Raw genomic sequence first — 22,032 nt, forward strand, 5'->3', positions numbered from 1 at the left:
ATTTTGATCACTGTGACCAGTACTTAGATCTACTGTGATATATTCCCCGTTTTAATATTGCTTTATAAGCATGTCGTAACACCATTTTATGAAGCGACCGACATAGACTGACCGAAAGCATTTTCCCAGTCAGGTATTACATTTCGAATGAATTGCACTACTTGGCTGGGAACTGAATTCCAAATATCAGAGGGTTCTGTCAGCCCCTTATCCAGAAAAATACACCTCTTATTGAAGATTGCTGTACAAGAGCATAGCAGGTGTTCAGAGTCTTATTTTTCTCACATAATCGACACATGTCATCTTGAAGTTTTCCTATTAGCTTCAAGTGATATTTACATGGACAGTGTCCTGTTATTAAACCAGTGTACATACTGAGATCTTTCTTTGATAGTTCAAGAATTTTGCTAGTCATTGCTCATGCTCGGATTAATAAACCGTTTCGACTGCCACTTTAATTTTTTTCCCATTTCTTGAACTCCATTCTAAGACAGCAAGCAGAAACTCCACAGAATGGTTCTGGTCCTATAAATTGTTGAGATGATCCAAGCCTAGCTAGTGTGTCGGCTTTCTCATTCCCTTGAATTCCACAGTGACCAGTGAACCTATTGTTTTGGCAGGCCAATTTTTGGAGTGACATTGCACATTCCCATACAAGTTAAGAATTACATGTTGCTGATTTCAAAGCATTTAGTGCTGCTTGGCTATCAGACATAATGCAGATATTCGAATGTCTATAATTTCTACGCACGCAAATTTTAGAACATTCAAGAATTGCTTGGACTTCTGCTTGGAACACGGTAGGCCAGTAGCCCATAGATATTGAGATATTTATACCTGGACCTGTTACCCCTGCTCCTACACGATTATCCAATCTAGAGCCGTCTGTATAAAAGACAATTGATCCTGGACGAATGTTTGGTCCCCCATTGTCCCACAAATCGCGATCCGCATCTGCTACATTCTAAAGACGATCGAAGTGATATTTTTTCTTCATCCAATCCTCATTTTGCAACACAATAGAATCAATGTTGAACATTTTTAGGATGCTCATATGTCCTCTAAGATCACCTTCAAGGAAGTGCTGTGACCGTCGAATCCTTAATGCACTCCTTTTGGCTTCTTATTGAATAAATTGATGCAACGGAAGCAGATAAAGTGGAGCATCTAGTACCATACTTGGTGTGCTACTCATTGCACCAGTTATTGAGAGAGTAGCTAGTCTTTGCAGCCTCCCCAGCTTTTTCTGAGCTGATTTTTCATTGGTTTTAGGCCACCAAAAACCAATGATGCAATCGTCAAATAAATCCAGTGGGTCATTTTCGGTTTTAGTCCCCATTTCCTACACAGCAAAAAAATAATTTTGATATCACATCAAAGTGGATGCACTACAATCATGTCGAAAATTTCATGTAATTTTTATGACCACATAAATAAACAAATGCAGTAAAAGCAGCGTAATGTCAGTTCATGCATTGTATTAATGATAATTTTGTCCTTTGTAGCAAGTAATATTACACCATATTTTCGACATGATTGTAGTGCATCCACTTTGACGTGATATCAAAATAATTTTTTTGCTGTGTACCAAAAGTTTTTTTTACTTATCCAAAGAGCATTTGTTGCTTTACTAATGACTTGCTCTAGATGAGAATTCCAATTTAGTTTGCTGTCAAGAGTAACTCCCACATACTTGACTGTGTTTGAAAGTTCTAAAATTATTCTTTTCAGTTTAATACTATTTATGGACATTTTTTTTTCTTAGTGTAAATGGTATATTAGTTGTTTTTTTGCATTCTACTTGAAATGATATAGTCATATTTTCCACGCACTAATATGACTATATCGTCTGCGAAGCCAATAATCTCGAAGCCCCGTGCTTCTATGTTTTTGAGAAGATCATCGACTATTAAAGATCACAGTAGAGGTGAAAGATCACCTCCTTGAGGACACCCTTTTACAGCTCTTACTGTTATGGATGAGCTAAGGTTAGCTGAGTTTTCTCCTTTGCTAAGCATTTCGTTAATCCAATTAACTATGCTTTTATCGAACACATGTTTTATCATAGCGTTTTTGATTGACTGATAAGATGCATTATCAAATACTCCTTCAATATCAATGAATGCTGCTAGGGAAATTTCTTTTGAGATTCAAAAGATTTTTCGAGTTTTGTAACCAGCGTATGAAGAGCTGTTACGGTTGATTTACCAGTTTGATATGAAAACTGATATTTATTAAAAGGAACTGTTACCAAGTACTTTGACTTTATATACTCATCTATTATTTTCTCCATTATCTTCATGGAAGATAGGCTAATCGGCCTGAAGGATTTAGGAATCGTTTTATCCTTTTTGCTAGCCTTTGGAATAAATATAACCTTAATTTGACGCCAGTTTATTGGAATATAGCTTAATGTTAAGCTTGTTCTAAACATGTCTGTAAGAATAGGTGTCAATGTTTCTTTCCGTTTCTGGAGTAGTACTGGAAAAATTCCGTCCGTACATGGATAGAAATCTCCTTATATCTTTTGGCAAATTTCCATTGCTGATTATTCATAAAATGTATAAGTCAACTAATAAGCAGACGCCTTGCAAAAAGTTAATAAAGATCATGTGTCAAATGAAATGTATAAGCGGTCACACATACCTTTTATGCATTCTAATAGGACCTATGTGGTTTGTTTTATGGAATGTATAAGGCTGATGCTTTGGCAAAAATGTATAAGTGAAACACATGAATTAAATAATTGATTTTCGTTTCGTGTACCTGGTGATTTGAAAGGTTCAAAAGAATCAATCGCCCATTTAACTCGTTTCTCTGTAAAAATTATTTTGGTCAGATTTTGAGCATCTTTCCTGGCTTTCTCTGATCCAGTTAATTGTTTCCTGAACATACGTCCTGGTTTTTTTCAGAGACAGTTTTTGCTGCACATATATTCTGGCAGTGTTGGCAAAATCAGAAATCAATTGATATTTTTCCGCTCTCATGCGCGTGATATTGGAACAAAATATCATTGATTTTAGAAGCTCCTTTGATATTGCGAGACTATTCACAACGTGCAAAACTCAAGCTGAGAGTTGACTCGACACAAAAATGATTCCATTGCACATCGTTTTTTTAGAAAGAGAAAGCATAGTTTGCTATCTCTTTTTAATCTTCACCGATGGCAGACGCGAAGGGACTGCTGCCAGCCGTTATGGAAGTTTCGGTTGCATTCGGGTGTAAAGCAAACATCATTTAACTCAATCTCACCACAGTTTGGTGAGATTTGCAGTTGGTGAGTTTTGTTAGCTTGATACTCCGAGCTGCAATTTGATTTTGTTTGTTTGTTGATTTTTGTCTACGAAAATCAAGCATGATCTTGGGCGTTGGTGAGATTTGATTTTTTAATATTTTCCCAACACTGTATTCTGGTCTTCATTTATGTTAGAAGTTGAACATGGAAAGTGTGTGTTTCATCATTATCTCTAACGTTTCCTACACTGATCCAGCAAACGTGCCGTCCTCTTTTTTAAGAGTTCCTAAGCTATTTGAATGATCTTTTGAAAGAACTTTCTGCAATCTAGCAGCAATTGGAGTATTTTCAATGTTTTCACATGTATGTCTCCAATCTTTTCTTTTTGAATGATAGATATAGTTACTTTTGTACTATTAAAGATATAAATATATTTGTTCGGAGATTAAATACTTATTTATAATAAGAACAAAATAAGTCAAAGAATGTTTGCAATAGCGATAGGAAACTAGCATTGAATATGGCACTTTTTATGTACTGTAAAGCGGGGTAACATTGATAGTTTTTCAAACTACATTCTAAATATTTTTTATAGCAATGAATGCTTTTCAATTTTTTTAAAACAAGTACTGAGGATCCTAGAGTTAGTTCGTTAGTTCGTTGAAATTAAAGCATTTGCTCTATTTGTTTTAGTTTTGTGACCGTACATCAGTATTTTGATTTGGGGCTACTTTGATAATGCTCGATGAACGTAGAAAAAATGCGTGAACCTCAAACAATTTAGTTCTTAAAATATCAAACTTTGAATGAGTATATAATCAGAAAACATCATGAGCAATAAGAATACAGCATTGAATTTATGATGGCTATATCGGAAATACATTTCGTAAGTGATGGTTTGAGTGTTTTCTCAAACAAACGAAAAACACGAAAATAGTTTTTTAATATGTTTGTAAAATATGTAACACATCTATATAAAAAACTACATAGGATATCAACGTAAATACCCTAAGCTACAATATGGGACCATCATTCCACATCGAACGCTCGACTGTTTCGGTCAAGTATTGCTTGCACTCCGTAATCGGTACTAGTTTTTTTCCCCTATTGAGGTTTTTTTTTCAATCCGCTTTCATACTGAGTGGTGTTGTAGTATACAACAGTGCAGTGAGCATCGCGGAATTGTAATTGCCGCTCAATCGTTCGAGAAAGGAAGCAGTCATTTCCGGCCGAGTCCGGCAGATGAGCTGTACATCTCTAACCAACAAGTTTCATCGCATCACGAAACGGCAAACTCAAGGTCATCGAGTTCACCAGCCGGCGAGCCAGCCGGTGCTTTGTTGCAAACACTCGAGGGCAACAATAGAACGATCATCACCATCATTCTCACATCAGGATAGATCATCGTCATCAGCCACACTCCGTGCGCTTGTGTGGAGAGTTAAGTAACAAACGGTTATCTTCCGTTCTCCGCAACCTGATTAATCTCCATACAGTGTTGATTAACTTTTCTGACACTGTTTTTTCCTGAAAAAATTTTCATTTTTTTTTTTTTTTTTCCTCTTTTTTTTTCATTTACTGTTTTTTTTTTGCAAGTTGATTAATCTCCCTATAGTGTTGATTAACTTTCCTGGCATTATTTTTTTCCATTTTAAAGTTTTTTTTTTTTTTTTTTTTGCTTTGTTGGATTAAGTATTATTTTTACCGTTATATTTTTTGGATAAGTTTATTTTTTTCTTATTTTTTTTTTATTTATTTTTTTTTTCTCAACGCATATATATATATATATATATATATATATATATATAAATATATATATATATTTCCTTTTTTATGTCGAAATCTGTTGCGGAGGTACTTAAGACCCCGCAATGGATGAAACCAATGATGGCGGGGGTATTTCGCTAGCAGATATCTCCGATGATGAGTCTGTTAAATCTCCATCATTCGAAAATCTGCTTCTCACTGAAGAGGAAATGGATACCTCAGGGGATTCTACTTCGGACCCCAAAACGAGCACTGGAGCTTACCCAAAGGTGATGTCTAAACAACAACCTCCTTCACCCCCTGCCCCCCCTTCTCCACCATCGCCCCCTCGTCCACCTGTTCCCCCTACTCCAACCGTTCCCTTAAAAATTTCTGCGACCCCCCGCCATAAAGCTTACCCAAGCGACTCAAAAGGTCCGTGGGTTGTTTTTTTCCGGCCCAAACAAAAACCTTTGAATATTTCTCGGATTTCGAAGGATCTGACAAAACATTTTTCGGCCGTAACCGATATCTTTAAGGTAACGTCAAACAAACTGCGCGTTACCGTTGATGACCTGAAACAGGCAAACCGGATTGTTGCCTGTGAGCTTTTTTCGATCGAATATCGAGTCTACGTCCCCAGTTGTGACGTAGAAATTGAAGGAGTGGTCACCGAATCGAGTCTGACTTGTGAGGATTTCCTGCAAGTCGAATCTTTCGGCATTTTCAAAAACCGTGCCCTCCCGAAAGTCAAGATACTGGACTGCATTCAACTGCAGTCAGTGTCGCACATAGGCACAAAAAAAAAGTATACCCTCTCAGATTCGTTTCGTGTGACCTTTTCAGGATCGGCATTACCTGACTACGTCACAATTGGGAAGGTTCGACTACCTGTACGCTTGTTTGTACCGAGGGTAATGAATTGCTTGAAATGCAAACAACTAGGTCACACCGCGGACTTTTGTTCCAACAAACCGCGGTGCGATCAATGTGGGGAGGAGCATACGGAGGGTCCTTGTCATGCTACCCCAAAATGCGTTTACTGTAAGGATGCTCCGCATGCTCTGAGTGATTGCCCGAAGTACAAACAGCAGGGAGAAAAACTAAAGCGGTCTTTGCAAGCTCGCTCTAAGCGCTCGTTAGCAGAAATTTTAAAAACGACCGCTTCATCTTCCCAAACCACCCCAAAAAGCAACAACACATTCCACCTCCTGCCAGATGATGATCAGGGCTCTGACTCAGAGGTGGGTGAGAGTAATCCTTTTGTCTTTAATGGCAACACGAGGAAGCGGTCCAAAATAAACGTCACCCAAAAACCTCGTAAGGCCTCTCGTATGGACTACCAACCTACCTTGACAAATTTAAGAGGTAGCGGAAATGTACCGAAACCCCCACCACCGGGATTTAAATCTTGTAATTTTAACAAGGACTTTCCGCCACTTCCGGGATCATCTAAAACCCCAGATATCCCAGTTTTTCAGCCAGAAAAACAGCTGAATAATCAGCAAGAACATGATGCCATGTTCACGTTTTCTGAAATTGTGGAGAGCATCTTCAATATATTCAACGTCTCTGACTCAACTCGGAACATTATTAATTTAGTGCTTCCATTCGTGAAAACTCTTTTGAAGCAACTAGCTTCTAGGTGGTCCTTCCTTGCATCGATCATATCCTTTGATGGATAATTTTCCGAATGAGGTCGGGGATATGATCTCTGTTCTTCAGTGGAACTGTAGAAGTCTTATACCGAAACTTGACACATTCAAATTTTTAGTTCACAACTCACTTTGTGATGCATTTGCTCTTTGTGAAACATGGCTTTCTTCAGACACCGATCTCCCTTTCCACGATTTTAACATTATTCGCCTTGATCGAGCAGATTCGTATGGAGGGGTGCTTCTCGGGATTCATAAGCTCCATTCCTTTCATAGAATCGATCTGCCTTCCGTGACAGGCATTGAAGTTGTCGCATGTCAGGTAAATATTCGAGGTAAAAGCCTCAGTATTGCCTCAGTATATCTTCCTCCAAGAACTGCGATTTCTCGCCAAGGTCTCTCAGATATCTGCTCAGCTTTATCTGAGCCTCGGTTGATATTAGGAGATTTTAACTCCCACGGTACAGGCTGGGGGGAACTGTACGATGACAACCGCTCAACCCTGATATACGACCTTTGCGATAACTTCAATATGACAATTCTAAACACTGGGGAAGTAACACGAGTGGCCAAACCTCCAGCAAGAGAAAGTAGATTAGACCTCTCCCTCAGTTCGAGCTCACTATCGTTGGATTGCTCGTGGAAAGTAATTCAAGATCCCTACGGTAGTGACCACTTGCCAATCAAAATTTCTATTACCAATGGTTCATCTTCCACTCGCTCGGTTGACATCGCGTACGACCTCACGAAAAACATCGACTGGCAAAAATTTGCGTCCGCGGTTCTCGGTGGTACTGATTCGGTTGAGATACTCCCTCCGCTGGATGAGTACTCCTTTTTATCGCGACTTATCGTTGACTGCGCTCTTCAAGCACAGACGAAACGCGTTCCGGGTGTTTTCGTTCGCAAACGACCTCTCACTCCGTGGTGGGATAAGGATTGCACCGACGCGAACAGCGAGAAGTCCGCCGCGTTTAAACGCTTCCGCAAACACGGTAAGGTCGAGGATTTCGAGCGGTACACCGACCTCGAGAAAACTTTTAAGAGCTTGATTAAAGCCAAAAAACGCGGTTACTGGCGTCGGTTCGTCGATGGTTTGTCGAGAGAGACTTCGATGAGAACACTCTGGAATGTCGGCAGGAGAATGCGCAACGCGTCATCACCGGTCAACGAAGACAAGGAGTACTCAGACAGTTGGATATTCAGCTTCGCGCAGAAAGTTTGCCCGGATTCGGTGTCGGTTCAAACCAACGTTCGTGATAGTCCGTCGGGTAGTAACGAAATAGATTCTCCGTTTTCGATGGTGGAATTCTCACTTGCTCTCCTCTCATGTAACAACTCAGCTCCAGGAATGGATAGAATCAAGTTCAACTTGCTCAAAAATCTCCCAGACGTCGCGAAGAGACGCTTGTTGAACTTATTCAATCAATTTCTGGAGCACAACATTGTTCCGGATGATTGGAGGCAAGTAAGAGTTATCGCCATTCGAAAACCCGGTAAACCCGCGTCGGATTATAACTCGTACCGTCCCATCGCGATGCTGTCCTGTATACGGAAATTGTTGGAGAAAATGATTCTTTTTCGTCTAGACAAATGGGTCGAGTCGAATGGTTTACTTTCAGATACGCAATTTGGATTTCGGAGAGGCAAAGGAACGAGCGACTGTCTTGCGTTGCTTTCAACTGAAATTCAACTGGCCTATGCGCAAAAACAGCAAATGGGTTCAGTTTTCTTGGATATTAAGGGGGCTTTTGATTCTGTTTGTATCGATGTCCTTTCGGATAAACTCCACGATAGTGGGCTTTCACCAATTATGAACAACTATTTGAGCAACTTGTTGTCTGAGAAATATATGAGCTTTTCTCATGGAAACTCGACAACTTCACGAATTAGTTACATGGGTCTCCCCCAGGGCTCATGTTTAAGCCCCCTTCTTTATAATTTTTACGTTAAAGACATTGATGGTTGTCTTGATGAAAATTGCTCGCTAAGGCAGCTTGCAGATGACGGCGTTGTGTCCGTTATAGGGCCAAGTGCACCGGACCTGCAAGGACCATTGCAAGATACCTTAGACAATTTGTCTACTTGGGCTATGAAGCTGGGTATCGAATTCTCTCCGGAGAAAACTGAGTTGGTTGTTTTTTCTAGGAAGCATCATCCTGCACAGTTACAGCTTCAACTAAAGGGTAGAACAATCACTCAAAGTATATCTTTCAAGTATTTAGGTGTCTGGTTCGATTCCAAATGCACATGGGGAAAACATATTGCGTATCTAAAACAAAAATGCCAACAAAGAATCAATTTTCTTCGTACAATTACCGGAACTTGGTGGGGAGCACACCCGGAAGATCTTATCAGGTTGTATCGAACAACCATCTTGTCGGTTCTAGAGTACGGTAGCTTCTGCTTTCAATCCGCGGCGAAAACACATATCTTGAAGCTGCAACGAGTTCAATACCGTTGCCTCCGAATCGCGCTTGGCTGTATGCACTCGACGCATACGATGAGCCTCGAAGTACTCGCGGGTGTTCTCCCACTGACAGATCGTTTCGCTGAGCTGTCTTTCCGGTTCCTCATCCGTTGTGAAGTATTGAATCCTTTGGTAATAGAACAGTTTGAGAAGCTGCTCGACCAAAATCCTCAAACAAGATTCATGAGTTTGTACTATGAGTACATGACGCTGGAGGTTGGTCCTTCTTCATTAATCTCCAATCGTGATTGCTTCCAAGCCTTCTATAGTTCCTCTGTAAATTTTGATCTGACCATGATGCAAGAAATCCATGGAATACCAGATCACCATCGGTCGATGGTTGTTCCCTCAATTTTTGCAATCAAGTACCACCATGTAAGTAACGACAAAAGATTTTTCACAGATGGGTCAACCATAAATGCTTCCACTGGATTTGGTGTATTTAATCAACTTCATAGCGCCTCCTATAAACTGCAGAAACCATGCTCCGTATACGTTGCGGAACTCGCAGCTATATTTTACGCAGTAGAGCGAATTGCCTCACTACCTTCTGACCATTATTTCATTTTTACGGATAGTCTTAGCTCATTGGAGGCTATTCGTTCAATGAGGCCGATGAAGCACTCCTCGTATTTCCTGCCTGAAATACGATCTAAACTGAGTGCTTTATCTAACTGCTCCTATACTATCACCTTAGCTTGGGTCCCATCTCATTGCTCAATTCCGGGTAATGAGAAAGCATTGGCTAAGGTGGGCGCTATGGAAGGCGATATTTTTGAGCGACAAATCGCCTTCAACGAATTTTTCTCCATTGCTCGCCAGCAAGTCCTCATCAGTTGGCAACAAAAATGGAATGATGGTGAATTGGGAAGATGGTTACATTCTATTCTCCCACAGGTGTCGAACAAACCATGGTTCAAAGGGTTGGACATGAGCCGCGACTTTATACGCGTTATTTCAAGGCTTATGTCCAATCACTGCTCGTTAGACTCGCACTTCTATCGAATTGGGCTCTCAGGCAGCAATTTATGTGCGTGTGGCAGTGGTTATCACGATATCGAGCATGTTGTTTGGTCGTGTACCTTACACCGTGTTGCCAGATCTGAGTTATCCACATCCCTCAGGGCCCGAGGAAAACAACCCGCGATACCCGTTAGAGATGTCTTGGCGAGCCGAGACCTTGACTATTTGAATTTAATTTATGTGTTTTTAAAACGGATAGATTTGAGGATTTAGAAGTTAGTGTCATCTTGTGTTCTCCCAAGTTGTTAGCTACCCATCGGTGTACCCCCATGTTTGTCTTTTTCATCAGAGTGTCGCCTAGTTCGAGATCAAGAGCACATTGCTCTCCAAACCTTGTGTTCACAATCCCTACCCTGCCATCCATTTGTTACAATTTGTTACCCCTAACCTCGAGATAGCCGCGAGTAATCGGCCCCCGCTTTACTAACGTTAGTTTTAAGTAATTTTGTTATCTAAACAATGAATATCGGCTCCGCAAAGCTACAGCAAATGAGCCTGGAAAAATAAACGAATTATTAAAAAAAAAAAAAATATGGGACCAAAGTTTAAAAATTCAGAAAAGACGCAAATAGTAAATTTGATCACTATATTATACTATCAAACCCAACAAACAATCGCCTATTGAAGAAACGACTTCTTGACAATGTTATTCAACTGCATGCTTAATAATACTTGTTCAATTTTTAATAATAGCTTCGGTTCAGGCTTTGTTCACACAAATCTGTAGAATTTATTCAACCACAACATGGTGTTGGGTTAAGTTATGTTGACAAGCTTTTATTCGACTTCCATGAGTTGTAGCAGTGCTTATTCGATCAAATAAATATTTTCATATTTCTAGCGAACGCACCCACTCAGATACTAGAACATTTATTACATAGGGTAGAGAACTACTTCGGCCTAATCGCCCATTTTGGGCCTATCGAGCAGAAAACTTCAAATAAATCCATGATTTCAGAGTTAACAAGTCAATTATGCGTATGGTACGATACTATAGTTAGTAAGTTACTGAACGAAGTCAATGAGAACGCGTGAAATGAAGGGTTGCACCCATTATTCCCAAAAACAAAAGAAGCGCTCCGACCGAATCCATTTTTATCTTCATCCGATAGGCCGAAGTGAGTTCATTGGCGTTTCAATGGCGTTTCAATGCGTTAGGCCGAGTTTAAAATCCGTAGGCCGAGTTTGGCGTCAAGAAGTAGTGTTAGACTTTTGACAATATCTCAAAGATTGGTTTCTCTTTATCAAATCTTACGGTACGTACGGAAAGGTAAATAAATTTGGAAGCCATCAGTAATAATAACATTCCGTTTGGTGTTAAACTGCGGTAGATTAAGAAAGACTAAGTGCGGGTTGTGCTTAATAGGCCGGAAATGGGGTAGTTAACCCTACATATAAATGTCCGTTACATAGGTTTTGAACCATGTAACTTCCGATCACCAGTCACTTGCCTTGCCATCTGAGCTATCCTAGAATACATCATATGGGCTGCTCAATATTCTCAACATTCAGCTTGCTTGAAACTGAATACCTATCAGCACTCCCGATCGCAACTCAAGGTCCAGCGGGAATCATTAATTCATTTATCGTTGTTTAACATGAGACCAATTCTACCTCTTCACCTCTCCAATTTCGAAGGAAAGGATGCTGGGCTATTTATTAAACTAAATCAATAAATTTTTTGTCATGAGTGATGTGATCGATGATTACAATTTAGAACACAAATTAAAAAAGGGTTGCGCTTGGGATTGAACTCGTGACCTTCTACTTGGAAAGCGAAAACGGTAACCACTATTCTACAGATTTCGTCTTGTTATTAGCCTGAACCGGTGTTGTGGAATAATGAATCTAATACGTCGTTTATAAAGCATTTACAAGCATGCAATCAAAACATGGACGCATAGTGGTATAAGAGCTATTTTGCAGACTGTATTCGCCTTTATACAGCAATATTGTAAAGCAATGCAATGAAAGCTATTAATGGAGCTAGAAAATAGTCCAATTAAAGCGACAATGTATGTGCAAATTATACTTATTCAGTTTGTTATAAGATCAAACTTCTGGTTATGAATTAGGAAGATAGTCAACGTTTATAAAGCTTTTAATAAGAACATTAGTCATATCAGAGCAAACAGCGAAATAAAGGCGCATCTATCGATCTCAATGAGCTTTTTTCAGCACATAATTTGACATCCTGTTTTATTCAGTATTGTACACTGTTATACATCATTTATTCAATGTGTATGCTTATTTGTGACTTTGGATTGTTTGTTGGGAAGTTACCCGCATTTTCAAAGATACCCCGTTTTACGGTACAAATACATCGGATACACATACCGTAAGTGTCAATTGGATTTCCGTGTCAATTAAATATCTTGTATGTACCTAAATCTTATTAGGAAATCCGATGTCCGTTACATAGTAAAACAGAAGCTTCTACCTATCTTTAACGTCCTCTGTCTTCGGTATCCCTATTTCCATTCTTCCATATTCTACCCGTACTAGATACCTACGATAGTAGTTACCTGATGACTCATAACTCTTCTTCCTCTCAAGCGGCACCATTCTTAGCCAGTCGTTGAAAGTGATAACATCATCTGATGTTCGTCGTCGGTTATTTTCAGATTGCCTCTCAGACTCGTGTCGAAGAGCAACCGTTATCGAACAGTGCCCTGGTATGGATCCATCCGGGGACAACTCGCCACTGTGGGGAGCCGCCCAACTAACCTTTCCCGATTTCAACCGTCATCACGCACCCCCACCACTGCCGCAGCCATCGCAATGGATCGGGGGCGATCCTCAGCAGCACCAGCAAGTGTTGCAACATCCTGGGTACCATCCGTATCCGATCCACGTGGATGGCAACTACACCGCGGTGCGAAGTAATGAATCTCCCGAAGTCGTCGAAGCCGATTCTACCATTGTGGAAAATTGTGCCACCATCTACCAGCATGCCGCGGGGGGCTATCATCAGCTGTCGGCGCCAGTTCCGGGGGAGTTGTTCCCGGTTCCGCATGGTGGTTATCAACCTAGTTATGTATCACAGCTTCCATTTTCTAACAGTAACAATGTTTTGTTGCCAGAAAATGGATCCTATCCGCCAGCTGAGGCAAACGACCCGGATCAAAACATGTCTCCAGATGGAGGATACTCTTCGCCGGGATCGGAATATTACGCAACGTACCAGTTGGCACCGCAAGCATACTCAGCTGATTCACCGTATCAGAATGTAGACTCTCCACCAGAAACCGGCATGATCAAATATGAAGAACTGGAGGTGAAACAAGAAGATCCAGAAGTTTATCGAAGTGACCAGTTTTCCGTGGCATATTCCCAACCGATTGATACCAACAGCGGACTAAAATCCGAAGATAGCAAGCCAATCATCCATGAGAACATTATTATAAAGCCGGCAACAAATCCTCCGTTTCCATTGCCAGAATATCAGCAACCGCAGTTTCAAGTTATTGAGCTGCAGAGTCCAATGAACTTCCAGATTCAAGCACAGTTGCCCTACGACCATACCTCACAAGTTCATCATCAAATTCAACAATCAGAACATCACCAAGTTGAGTACCAGATCCATCGGGGATCACAACAAAAAGCACAAACCAAGCCACGAAAACCCCGGAGACCACGTCCGTACCCGATTGTGATAGACGGTGAACGACCTTCGACGTCGAAAGGCCTAGCACCACCGGAGACCCCATCGCCTCGCTTTCGTTTGCTGCAGGCCAACCCACCAAGTTCCGAATACAACAAACCGGAGGATGAATCGGAAGAGAACTCAGCTCGCAGATCCGCAAGGCCGAGTGTTATCGAGAGCAGTGATTACAAGTGTAGGAAATGTGGCACCTTTTTTGCACGCCAATGCGGCCTGACTCAGCATCAGAAGTGGATCCACGCCGAACGTAAGTTTCCATGCGAGCGATGTGGCAAGAAGTTCCCATCAAAGGAAGATTTGGCCAAACACATCAAACGTCACGACATGAAGGACAAACCGTTCAAGTGTCCGGTATGTCCGAAGCAGTTTTGCCACAAGAATGACCTCCGTCGTCACATGTACCGCCACGAGGACACCACACCGTACATGTGCGACGTGTGCCCAAAGTGCTTCATCCGCAAGGACCACCTGTTGGCACATCAGCAGTCCCACGATCGTCGTGAAAAGAGAACTCACGATAAGGAAAACGGAAGCCCCAAGTAAGCAAGAGAATTGTGAGTACCTTGCTCGATTATTGACACGTTACATTACATCCCAACAGGAACTCAATCACAGAATTGAACATACGTAATCGGAACAAATTTCTCGCGTGAGACATTCTATCAACCAACAGACGAACCCCGCTAACAACCGGATTTTCGCGGTTCCTGATGGATCACTCCTAGTGTCATTTTTTTTTTAGGTAAAGTTTGTTTTGTTTTCTATTTATTTGCAATTTTAACCCTGTGACATAAAAAAAAAGTAAAACGACGTAAGCAGATCCTAAGCTGAAGGAACATCAAAGTGGAATTTGCGTACATCCAGCGGTTCCTTTAGTATCATTAAATTGCACAAAATTGTATTAGTACCTACCTAGCTCTTTTTTACCCAGTTAGCGGGGTAGAAAAATGTGACAAGTTGGTGTTTTATATTTATTTTCATTTATTGTCAGTTTATGCTCATGAGAAGTTAATTAAATCTTCTAATTGGAATCGTAGAAATTTGGTCTCGTTTGTCGACATTATAAGTAGGTTTAGGTGAAGAAGATCATAAATTATCCTTGTAGAAGTACCAATGGTCTGTCATGACATGTTAGCTCAAAGATTGATTATTTTAAAATCATAGATTATTTACAATAATGATGAAATATTATACCTATAGCATAAGTATCGATGATCAAAAAAAAATTTAGTCAGATGACAACAAATTAGTAAGAAATGTCGGCATATGGTTTTGCGTGGATACTGGTTAGGAAAGGTCACCCTATTGTGAATGTAGAATGAATAGGCAAGGATGAGTGTTTTTTTTTTATTGTATCGAATAAGCTGATTGATGTAAAGTACAACTGATCTGTATGTGCAAAACTACTTTATCAATTAACATTTATTGTAAAACTGATGACCGTTTATTAAAATCACAATTATTTTTTATTTAATTATGATCCATTTTATCCTGCAGAATAAATAAAGCAAACGAAGTAGAGATTGCTTGTTGCTCAACGAAAGTATTGAGAAATTCATGAAATCATGCTAATGATCTTAGATTACACTTTACATCAGACGTTCGCTTATTGAAAAGCTTTTAACTGAAAGTCAGCTCATCGAAACGAGTTTCAGTAAAAAGGTCAAATTTGTGCATTTCAAAATGTCAAGATGAACCAAATGAACACGACGATGGATATGGATGCATTTTAAATGCATTTGACAGGAGGATTGACAATCTTAACGCTTTTCGCTAAATGAAAAGTAAAGATGGTTTAGTTAGCGAACGTCTAGTGTGTATGCAGTTCGTAATAAAATGCTTCATTTTTGAGAATATCTAACGCAAAATCGATTGCAAAATGACCGATATCGAAATGCAATATTAAACGTGATACGATACGTCACACGTTTGTAAAATAGGATTACGTCTTTCGGCAACATATTGGGGGTGCAATTTAAAAAAAAAAACCAAAATTGACCCCATTACGAAAAATGGTCAGGTTTCGACCACATATAACTCTGTCAATAGCGGATGGATTTTAATTCTAAACAAGCAAATCGATTAGAAATTTTGATACAAATCTGCTAGATTGAACCTTTTATTAGTTTTCAATATGTCACTACTGAAAATTACACAAATGTCCTGTAGGGTTTGCGTTTATTACTTTTGAGTAAAATATATTGACAGTGTTATAAGTAAGGAACACCTTGGCCGAAAAGGTCTTGGCGAAGAGAGGACGAGTGAAAACTATCGGGCGAAGGGACGTGAGAAGAAGTTGACGAGGTGAAGAATAAATATTGGTTGGTGTGAAAATCTAATCGAGTGGTTTTGAACAAATATTCCGAAACTCGATCTTCTTCAGTATCTACATCTGGCGACGAGGATTACAGAGAATCAAAGGTAATTACGAATAAAATGCAGTGTTATTAAATTTGTTCTGTGATTGAAGGAAACCTGAAAAACAAAATGGCTGCTTCTGATGATTGCAATTCCGATTTTTTTTTCCCTATAAGGTATACCCAGGGGCGTTAATTGAAAATAGATCCGGGATTGAAAGACCGTTCAATCCAGGCTATCGATTAGTTGGAGCCTCGGTTGGGGCCACTGTGATGAAAAAAAAAAATTAGTTGACGATGCTGTGTCCAGGAGGGGCATAGTACCGCAAGAATCAAATTATGAAAGTTGTTACCAGTGGAAGTAATGGATTGAATAGCTAATTATTTTGAACGTTTCTGCAGCTAGGGGGCTGGAAACAAGTGACTGGCTAGGGGGCCACTGTTTTAAAAGTTTCTGCAGCTAGGGGGCTGGAAACCTGAAATTGAATGGCTAGGGGGCTATTCTTTAAAAAGTTTCTGCAGCTAGGGGGCTGGAGCCTAGACGATAAATGGAATAGAGACAATAATTTGAAATTTTCTGCGGCTAGGGGGCTGGGAACGACATTGAATGAATTAAGGGTTTGCATCAAAGTATTGATCAAGGATTGAAAGTAGACTGATGATGAACACAAAGTTTGTTGTTGAACAATTATTCGTTGTATATATTTTTTTTTTCGCTTCATATTTTGCAAGAGAAGAAGGTGTGAATCCGAATGGTAATGTTATTTTTCTGATCAATAAATTGCACGTGAAAAAAAAAGAAGATAATTACGAATTGAATTCAACAAACATTTTTGTGTTGGTCTGATTTGTTTCAGATGGATGAGAGTCGTCCGTTGCCCATGTTCAGATGCGAACAGATTGAAAGCGGCAAATTGGCCAAAGAATGGCTTGAGTGGAAGGGTGCCCTCGAATGTTATTTTGAGTTGTACCAGATTACTGATCAAAACCTAAAGCGATCCAAGATGCTTCATTTGGGAGGTCTACAGCTTCAGAAGGTTTTCAGGAGTTTGGAGGGGACTGAACAATTTTCAATGGTGTTACTTGAAAAGCCGTGGTTTGACGTTGCTGTAGAGCGGCTGCAGGCCTATTTCAAGTCACGTTCTCATTTCATTCTACGGTTGCGACAGCAGCTCCAGGACTGTGGACTCGAGAAGTATCCTCAAGACGTCAGATGCAGCGTAGAAGAAATGATGCTGATTGATGTGATCGTAGAAGGTTGCACTTCTCAGGAACTCCGTCGTAAGATATTAGAGAAAGATCAATCTCTTTCCTGTATTCCGCGTGGTGAACCCGGGAAATTTGAAGTTAGAAAAGTTGATAAATTCGTAGTGAGCAGGGACGGGCGCAAGCAGGAACGGATTGTAAAACGGTTCATAGGTAGAACCACTTCCGATAGAGCTGACAGGGATCAGAGAGTTGTATGCTATTCGTCTGGTCAGAACGGGCATATTTCCAAAGATGCTGCGTGCCCTGCGAAAGGGCAAAGGTGCCGTAGGTGTCGGAATATTGGCCATTTCGAGAAGACATGTCGCAAGCGCCCACCGAAATTTCCGGAACATGCTACTACAAAGAAGGTCCGAGCAGTAAATGACGAATCGTCAACCACTGCCGCTGAAAAAGAGCCTTTTGTCGACGGTGTTGAGCATATTATACGTTTCACACCGGAAATCTGACGAATTTGATTAAATGTGAAGTTGGAGGAATTCCTACCGAAATGCTAGTTGACTCGGGATCGGACGCAAACCTGATCACTGTTGGAACATGGGAAATGATGAAAGAAAAATGCATTATTGTGCAGAAGTGCACCAAAGGCAGTGATAAGATTCTATAAGCGTATGGCAGCGATTTACCGTTAGTCATATTGGGATCATTTGTAGCAGTGGTTGAATTGATGAAGCGATCTGTCCGTGCGGAGTTTTTCGTCATCGAAAAAGGACAACGTAACATACTCGGCGATGCAACTTCCAAACAACTCGGCGTGTTGAAGATAGGAATTGATGTTAATCAAGTACAGAATAAAGAGCCAACACCTACATTTCCAAAGATTAAAGGGGTACAGGTTCATATTCAGATGAATCCAACTGTCGTCCCAGTTTTCCAGCCGCTTAGACGAATACCGATCCCGTTGGAGGACTCTGTTAACAAGAAGCTTGATGAACTTCTAGCAAGGGATATCATAGAGGCAAAGAAAGGACCAGCAACATGGGTTTCCCCTTTAGTAGTGGCGAGGAAATCTAATGGTGATATCCGGTTGTGTGTGGACTTACGGCGTGTAAATCAGGCCGTTATCAGAGAACGCCATCCAATGCCAATCATCGAGGATGTTCTGGCAAAGATAGGTAGAGAAAATATATGGAGCACACTAGATATCAAGGACGCGTTTTTTTTTTTGCTAGAGCTGGACGAAGAATCGAGAAGTGTCACGACCTTCATTTCGCATCGAGGACTGTATCAGTTTAAACGTCTCCCATTCGGATTGGTCTCGGCACCGGAGATATTCCAGCGTACTATGGACGAAATCTTGGCGGGATGCGAGGGTACTTATTGGTACTTAGATGACGTTGGAGTAGAGGGAAGCTCTCTCGAGGAACATGACGATCGGCTCATGAAGGTATAATAGCTAATTTCGTTGGATTAATAATAAATGATAAATACACTGTTGTAACACTAATGTTGTGTTTTTTTATTTTTATTTTATCATTGTTTGGTTTTAGGTATTGGACAGATTAAATGCAAGTGGTGTGGTATTGAATCGAGAAAAATGTAAGTTCCGGATAGCTGAGTTCGAGTTTTTGGGGTACCGTATAAATGCAAAAGGCATCCTTCCCTCAGTGACAAAGCAAAATGCAGTGGTCACATTCCGACGACCAAGTAACAGTAGTGAAGTGCGAAGTTTTCTTGGGCTTGCAAATTATATGGGTAAATTTGTACCAAATTTGGCTACCATAGACGAGCCTTTACGAAATCTCATGCGAAAGGGGTCAAAGTTTCACTGGGGGGAAAAGGAGGAAGAGGTTTTCAATGAAATAAAAGCCAGCATTTCAAATGCAAGTTGCTTAGGGTTTTTCAAACCAGAAGATGAAACATCGGTTATGGCAGACGCGAGTCCTCATGCGTTGGGGGCAGTTTTAATTCAAACTAATAATATGGAGGAATCACGAGTCGTATGTTTTGCGTCAAAATCTCTGACAGATACCGAACGGCGATACTGTCAGACCGAGAAAGAGTCACTTGCGTTGGTTTGGAGTGTCGAGCGGTTCCAGAATTATTTAATAGGCAGAGAGTTTAATCTCCTAACGGACTGCAAGGCACTAACATTTCTTTTTTCACCTACATCGCGACCGTGTGCTCGAATTGAGCGCTGGGTGTTACGTCTACAAGGTTTTCAATATAAAATCTTACACATTTCTGGGACGCTCAATATAGCAGACGTGCTTTCTAGACTTTCTACAATCTCGCCCAAACCATTCGACGAAGCTGAAGAGCTAATGGTCCACGAAGTAGTTGAATCAGCCGTAAGTGAAATTGCTCTAAAATGGGACGATTTAGAGAAGGCCAGTCGTGAAGACACTCAAATCCAACAAATTTTTCAAGCTCTGGATTCTGGAATTGCTGACGAGGTGCCTTTAGAATACAGAATGATATTTCCTGAGCTATGTAGGCTGAATGATGTGTTATTAAGAATTGACCGTATCATTGTGCCCCTAAAATTACAAAAACAAGTTCTTCAACTAGCACACGAGGACATCCTGGAGCTCGAATTATGAAAGAGCATCTTCGTGCGAATGTTTGGTGGCCAAAGATGGACCAGCATGTAGAAAGATATGTCAAAGCATGCCGTGGTTGTTCATTAGTATCTTCCCCAAATCCTCCAGAACCAATGGTAAAGAAGCAGTTGCCAACACGTGCATGGGAGCAGATCGCGATTGACTTCCTAGGACCCCTTCCGGACGGAGAGAATCTTCTAGTATGCGTAGACTATTTTAGCAGATTCGTAGAGGTCGTGGATATGGGTGATATTTCAACGTCTGCCACTATTGTTGAGTTGATGATTATTTTTTTCCCGATTTGGAATACCGGAGAGTCTTAAAGCTGATAACGGTCCGCAATTTACCTCTGAAGATTTTCGAACCTTCTGTGAGGAGTATGGTATCCGATTAGTACACTCGATTCCTTATTGGCCTCAAATATAGGATAGGATAGCGCAGGAATTGGGGAAGGACTGGCGGCAATATCTGCTGATGTACCACGCAGTAAGTCACACGACTACAGGAAAGCCTCCATCGGAGCTCATGTTTGGACGTCGTATACGTACTAAATTACCGTGCATTTTAACCGCATCACAGGAATACGAGGTCGTGAGAGAACGAGACGCTATTGAGAAAGAGAAAGGGAGATTGTATGCTGACAAGAAACGTGGAGCCACGGAAAGTGACTTACAAGCAGGAGTACCAGGAAGGAAAATAAGCTGTGTGCTGACTTTGCACCTGAAACGTTTGACGTTATCCATAGAAGTGGAGCTGATGTCACCATTCGATTAACTAAAACGGGAAAGGAATTCAGAAGAAGTTCAGCACATCTGAAAGCACTTCCCCGTGCAGAGCCTAACAAGACTGATCCACCAGAGGATACAACTTCGTCGGAGCCTCGTTTGGTGCGCAAGAGCAGCCACCGTGAAAAGGAGGATAATGATACTACATCGACATCAGACAAAATACAGACGGCAAATACATTAAGAAGAACTAGAGTAGAACCTAAACATTTCAGAGATTACGTAAGCTACTGAATAATTCGTTTAAAGGAAGAGGGGGATGTAGGGTTTGCGTTTATTACTTTTGAGTAAAATATATTGACAGTGTTATAAGTTAGGAGCACCTTGGCCGAAAAGGTCTTGGCGAAGAGAGGACGAGTGAAAACTATCGGACGAAGGGACGTGAGAAGAAGTTGACGAGGTGAAGAATAAATATTGGTTGGTGTGAAAATCTAATCAAGTGGTTTTGAACAAATATTCCGAAACTGGATCTTCTTCAGTATCTACATGTCCAACTTTTGCAATAGTGATCATAATTATCACCGATTGCCTGCAAACAGCGCTTTCCCTTACACAGATTTCAAAATCGTATTCCATCCGGTCTCCCTGAACGGTGTTTATTCAATCACCGTGAGTGGTGATGTTCGATCGGTCGTCAGCAGCAGCAGCAGCAGTGCCTTTCAGCGCGTGGCGTTGAACATAGTACACAACGAACAGCTACCCCAAGCAGCGAGCTGCAGCCCACATGAGCGTCCATTCACCGAAGAAGGAGGACGAAGCCTCACCGCTACTGATCGGGATCCATCTTCGTGAGTCGCTGTAGGTCATCTATGCCAAGCACATCACCCTCGTTCCAAACAACATACAGCTCACCAGCCTCATCCGTGTTGAACACCCTAATAGCTGAGCATTACTAAGCCATCACGACAAAACGGTTCTTTTCAGGACCACCATAATTTATTGTTGTTTCAGAGTACATTTACATTGAATGTTCGCTCGCCTTGCTGCCAGCCACATCACCCTCAAAGTTTTTTGATAATGACCCAGCAATAAAACGTTTGTGGTCAAATGCTTGGTCAAATGCGTCAATTAACCAAAAACCGAGCCAGAAAACCTTCGTAAGGTTTTCCCCAGGACGCTTGAAAAATAAAATAAAAATCCCGAATTTATATGATTGATCGTGAATATCTCGCGATTGGAAAAATTTAGCAAAGAAATTCCTCCAATCAATATTCGCTTTTTTATTATCTATCGAATAAACCAAAAATTCCGGGCGCTTTGAGTACGAAAAGCGTAATTTTTTCATCAT

General features: G+C 40.8%; 2 protein-coding genes across 12 annotated transcripts in view; one reads left to right on the plus strand and one right to left on the minus strand.

The window, feature by feature from the left end:
• Positions 1-15,294, plus strand: part of LOC135717191 (Krueppel-like factor 3) — a 31,591-nt gene extending 16,297 nt beyond the window's left edge. For 2 of the 3 annotated variants that reach the window (XM_065239159.1, XM_065239152.1), the window contains 2 exons: positions 12,754-14,332; positions 14,395-15,294. In XM_065239159.1, the coding sequence (XP_065095231.1) occupies positions 12,807-14,332; positions 14,395-14,446 (1,578 nt within the window). In that variant the 5' untranslated portion in view covers positions 12,754-12,806 and the 3' untranslated portion in view covers positions 14,447-15,294. The remainder of the gene's footprint in view (positions 1-12,753; positions 14,333-14,394) is intronic. The other variant, XM_065239168.1, reaches the window with a different exon arrangement.
• Positions 1-22,032, minus strand: part of LOC135717437 (uncharacterized) — a 340,543-nt gene that overhangs the window by 175,191 nt on the left and 143,320 nt on the right. The window lies entirely within an intron of this gene.

Source organism: Ochlerotatus camptorhynchus, unplaced genomic scaffold, assembly GCF_037179485.1.
Source record: "Ochlerotatus camptorhynchus isolate MF236.1 unplaced genomic scaffold, CSIRO-AGI_Acam_v1.1 ptg000006l, whole genome shotgun sequence".
NCBI classification, from domain to species: Eukaryota; Metazoa; Arthropoda; class Insecta; order Diptera; family Culicidae; genus Ochlerotatus; species Ochlerotatus camptorhynchus.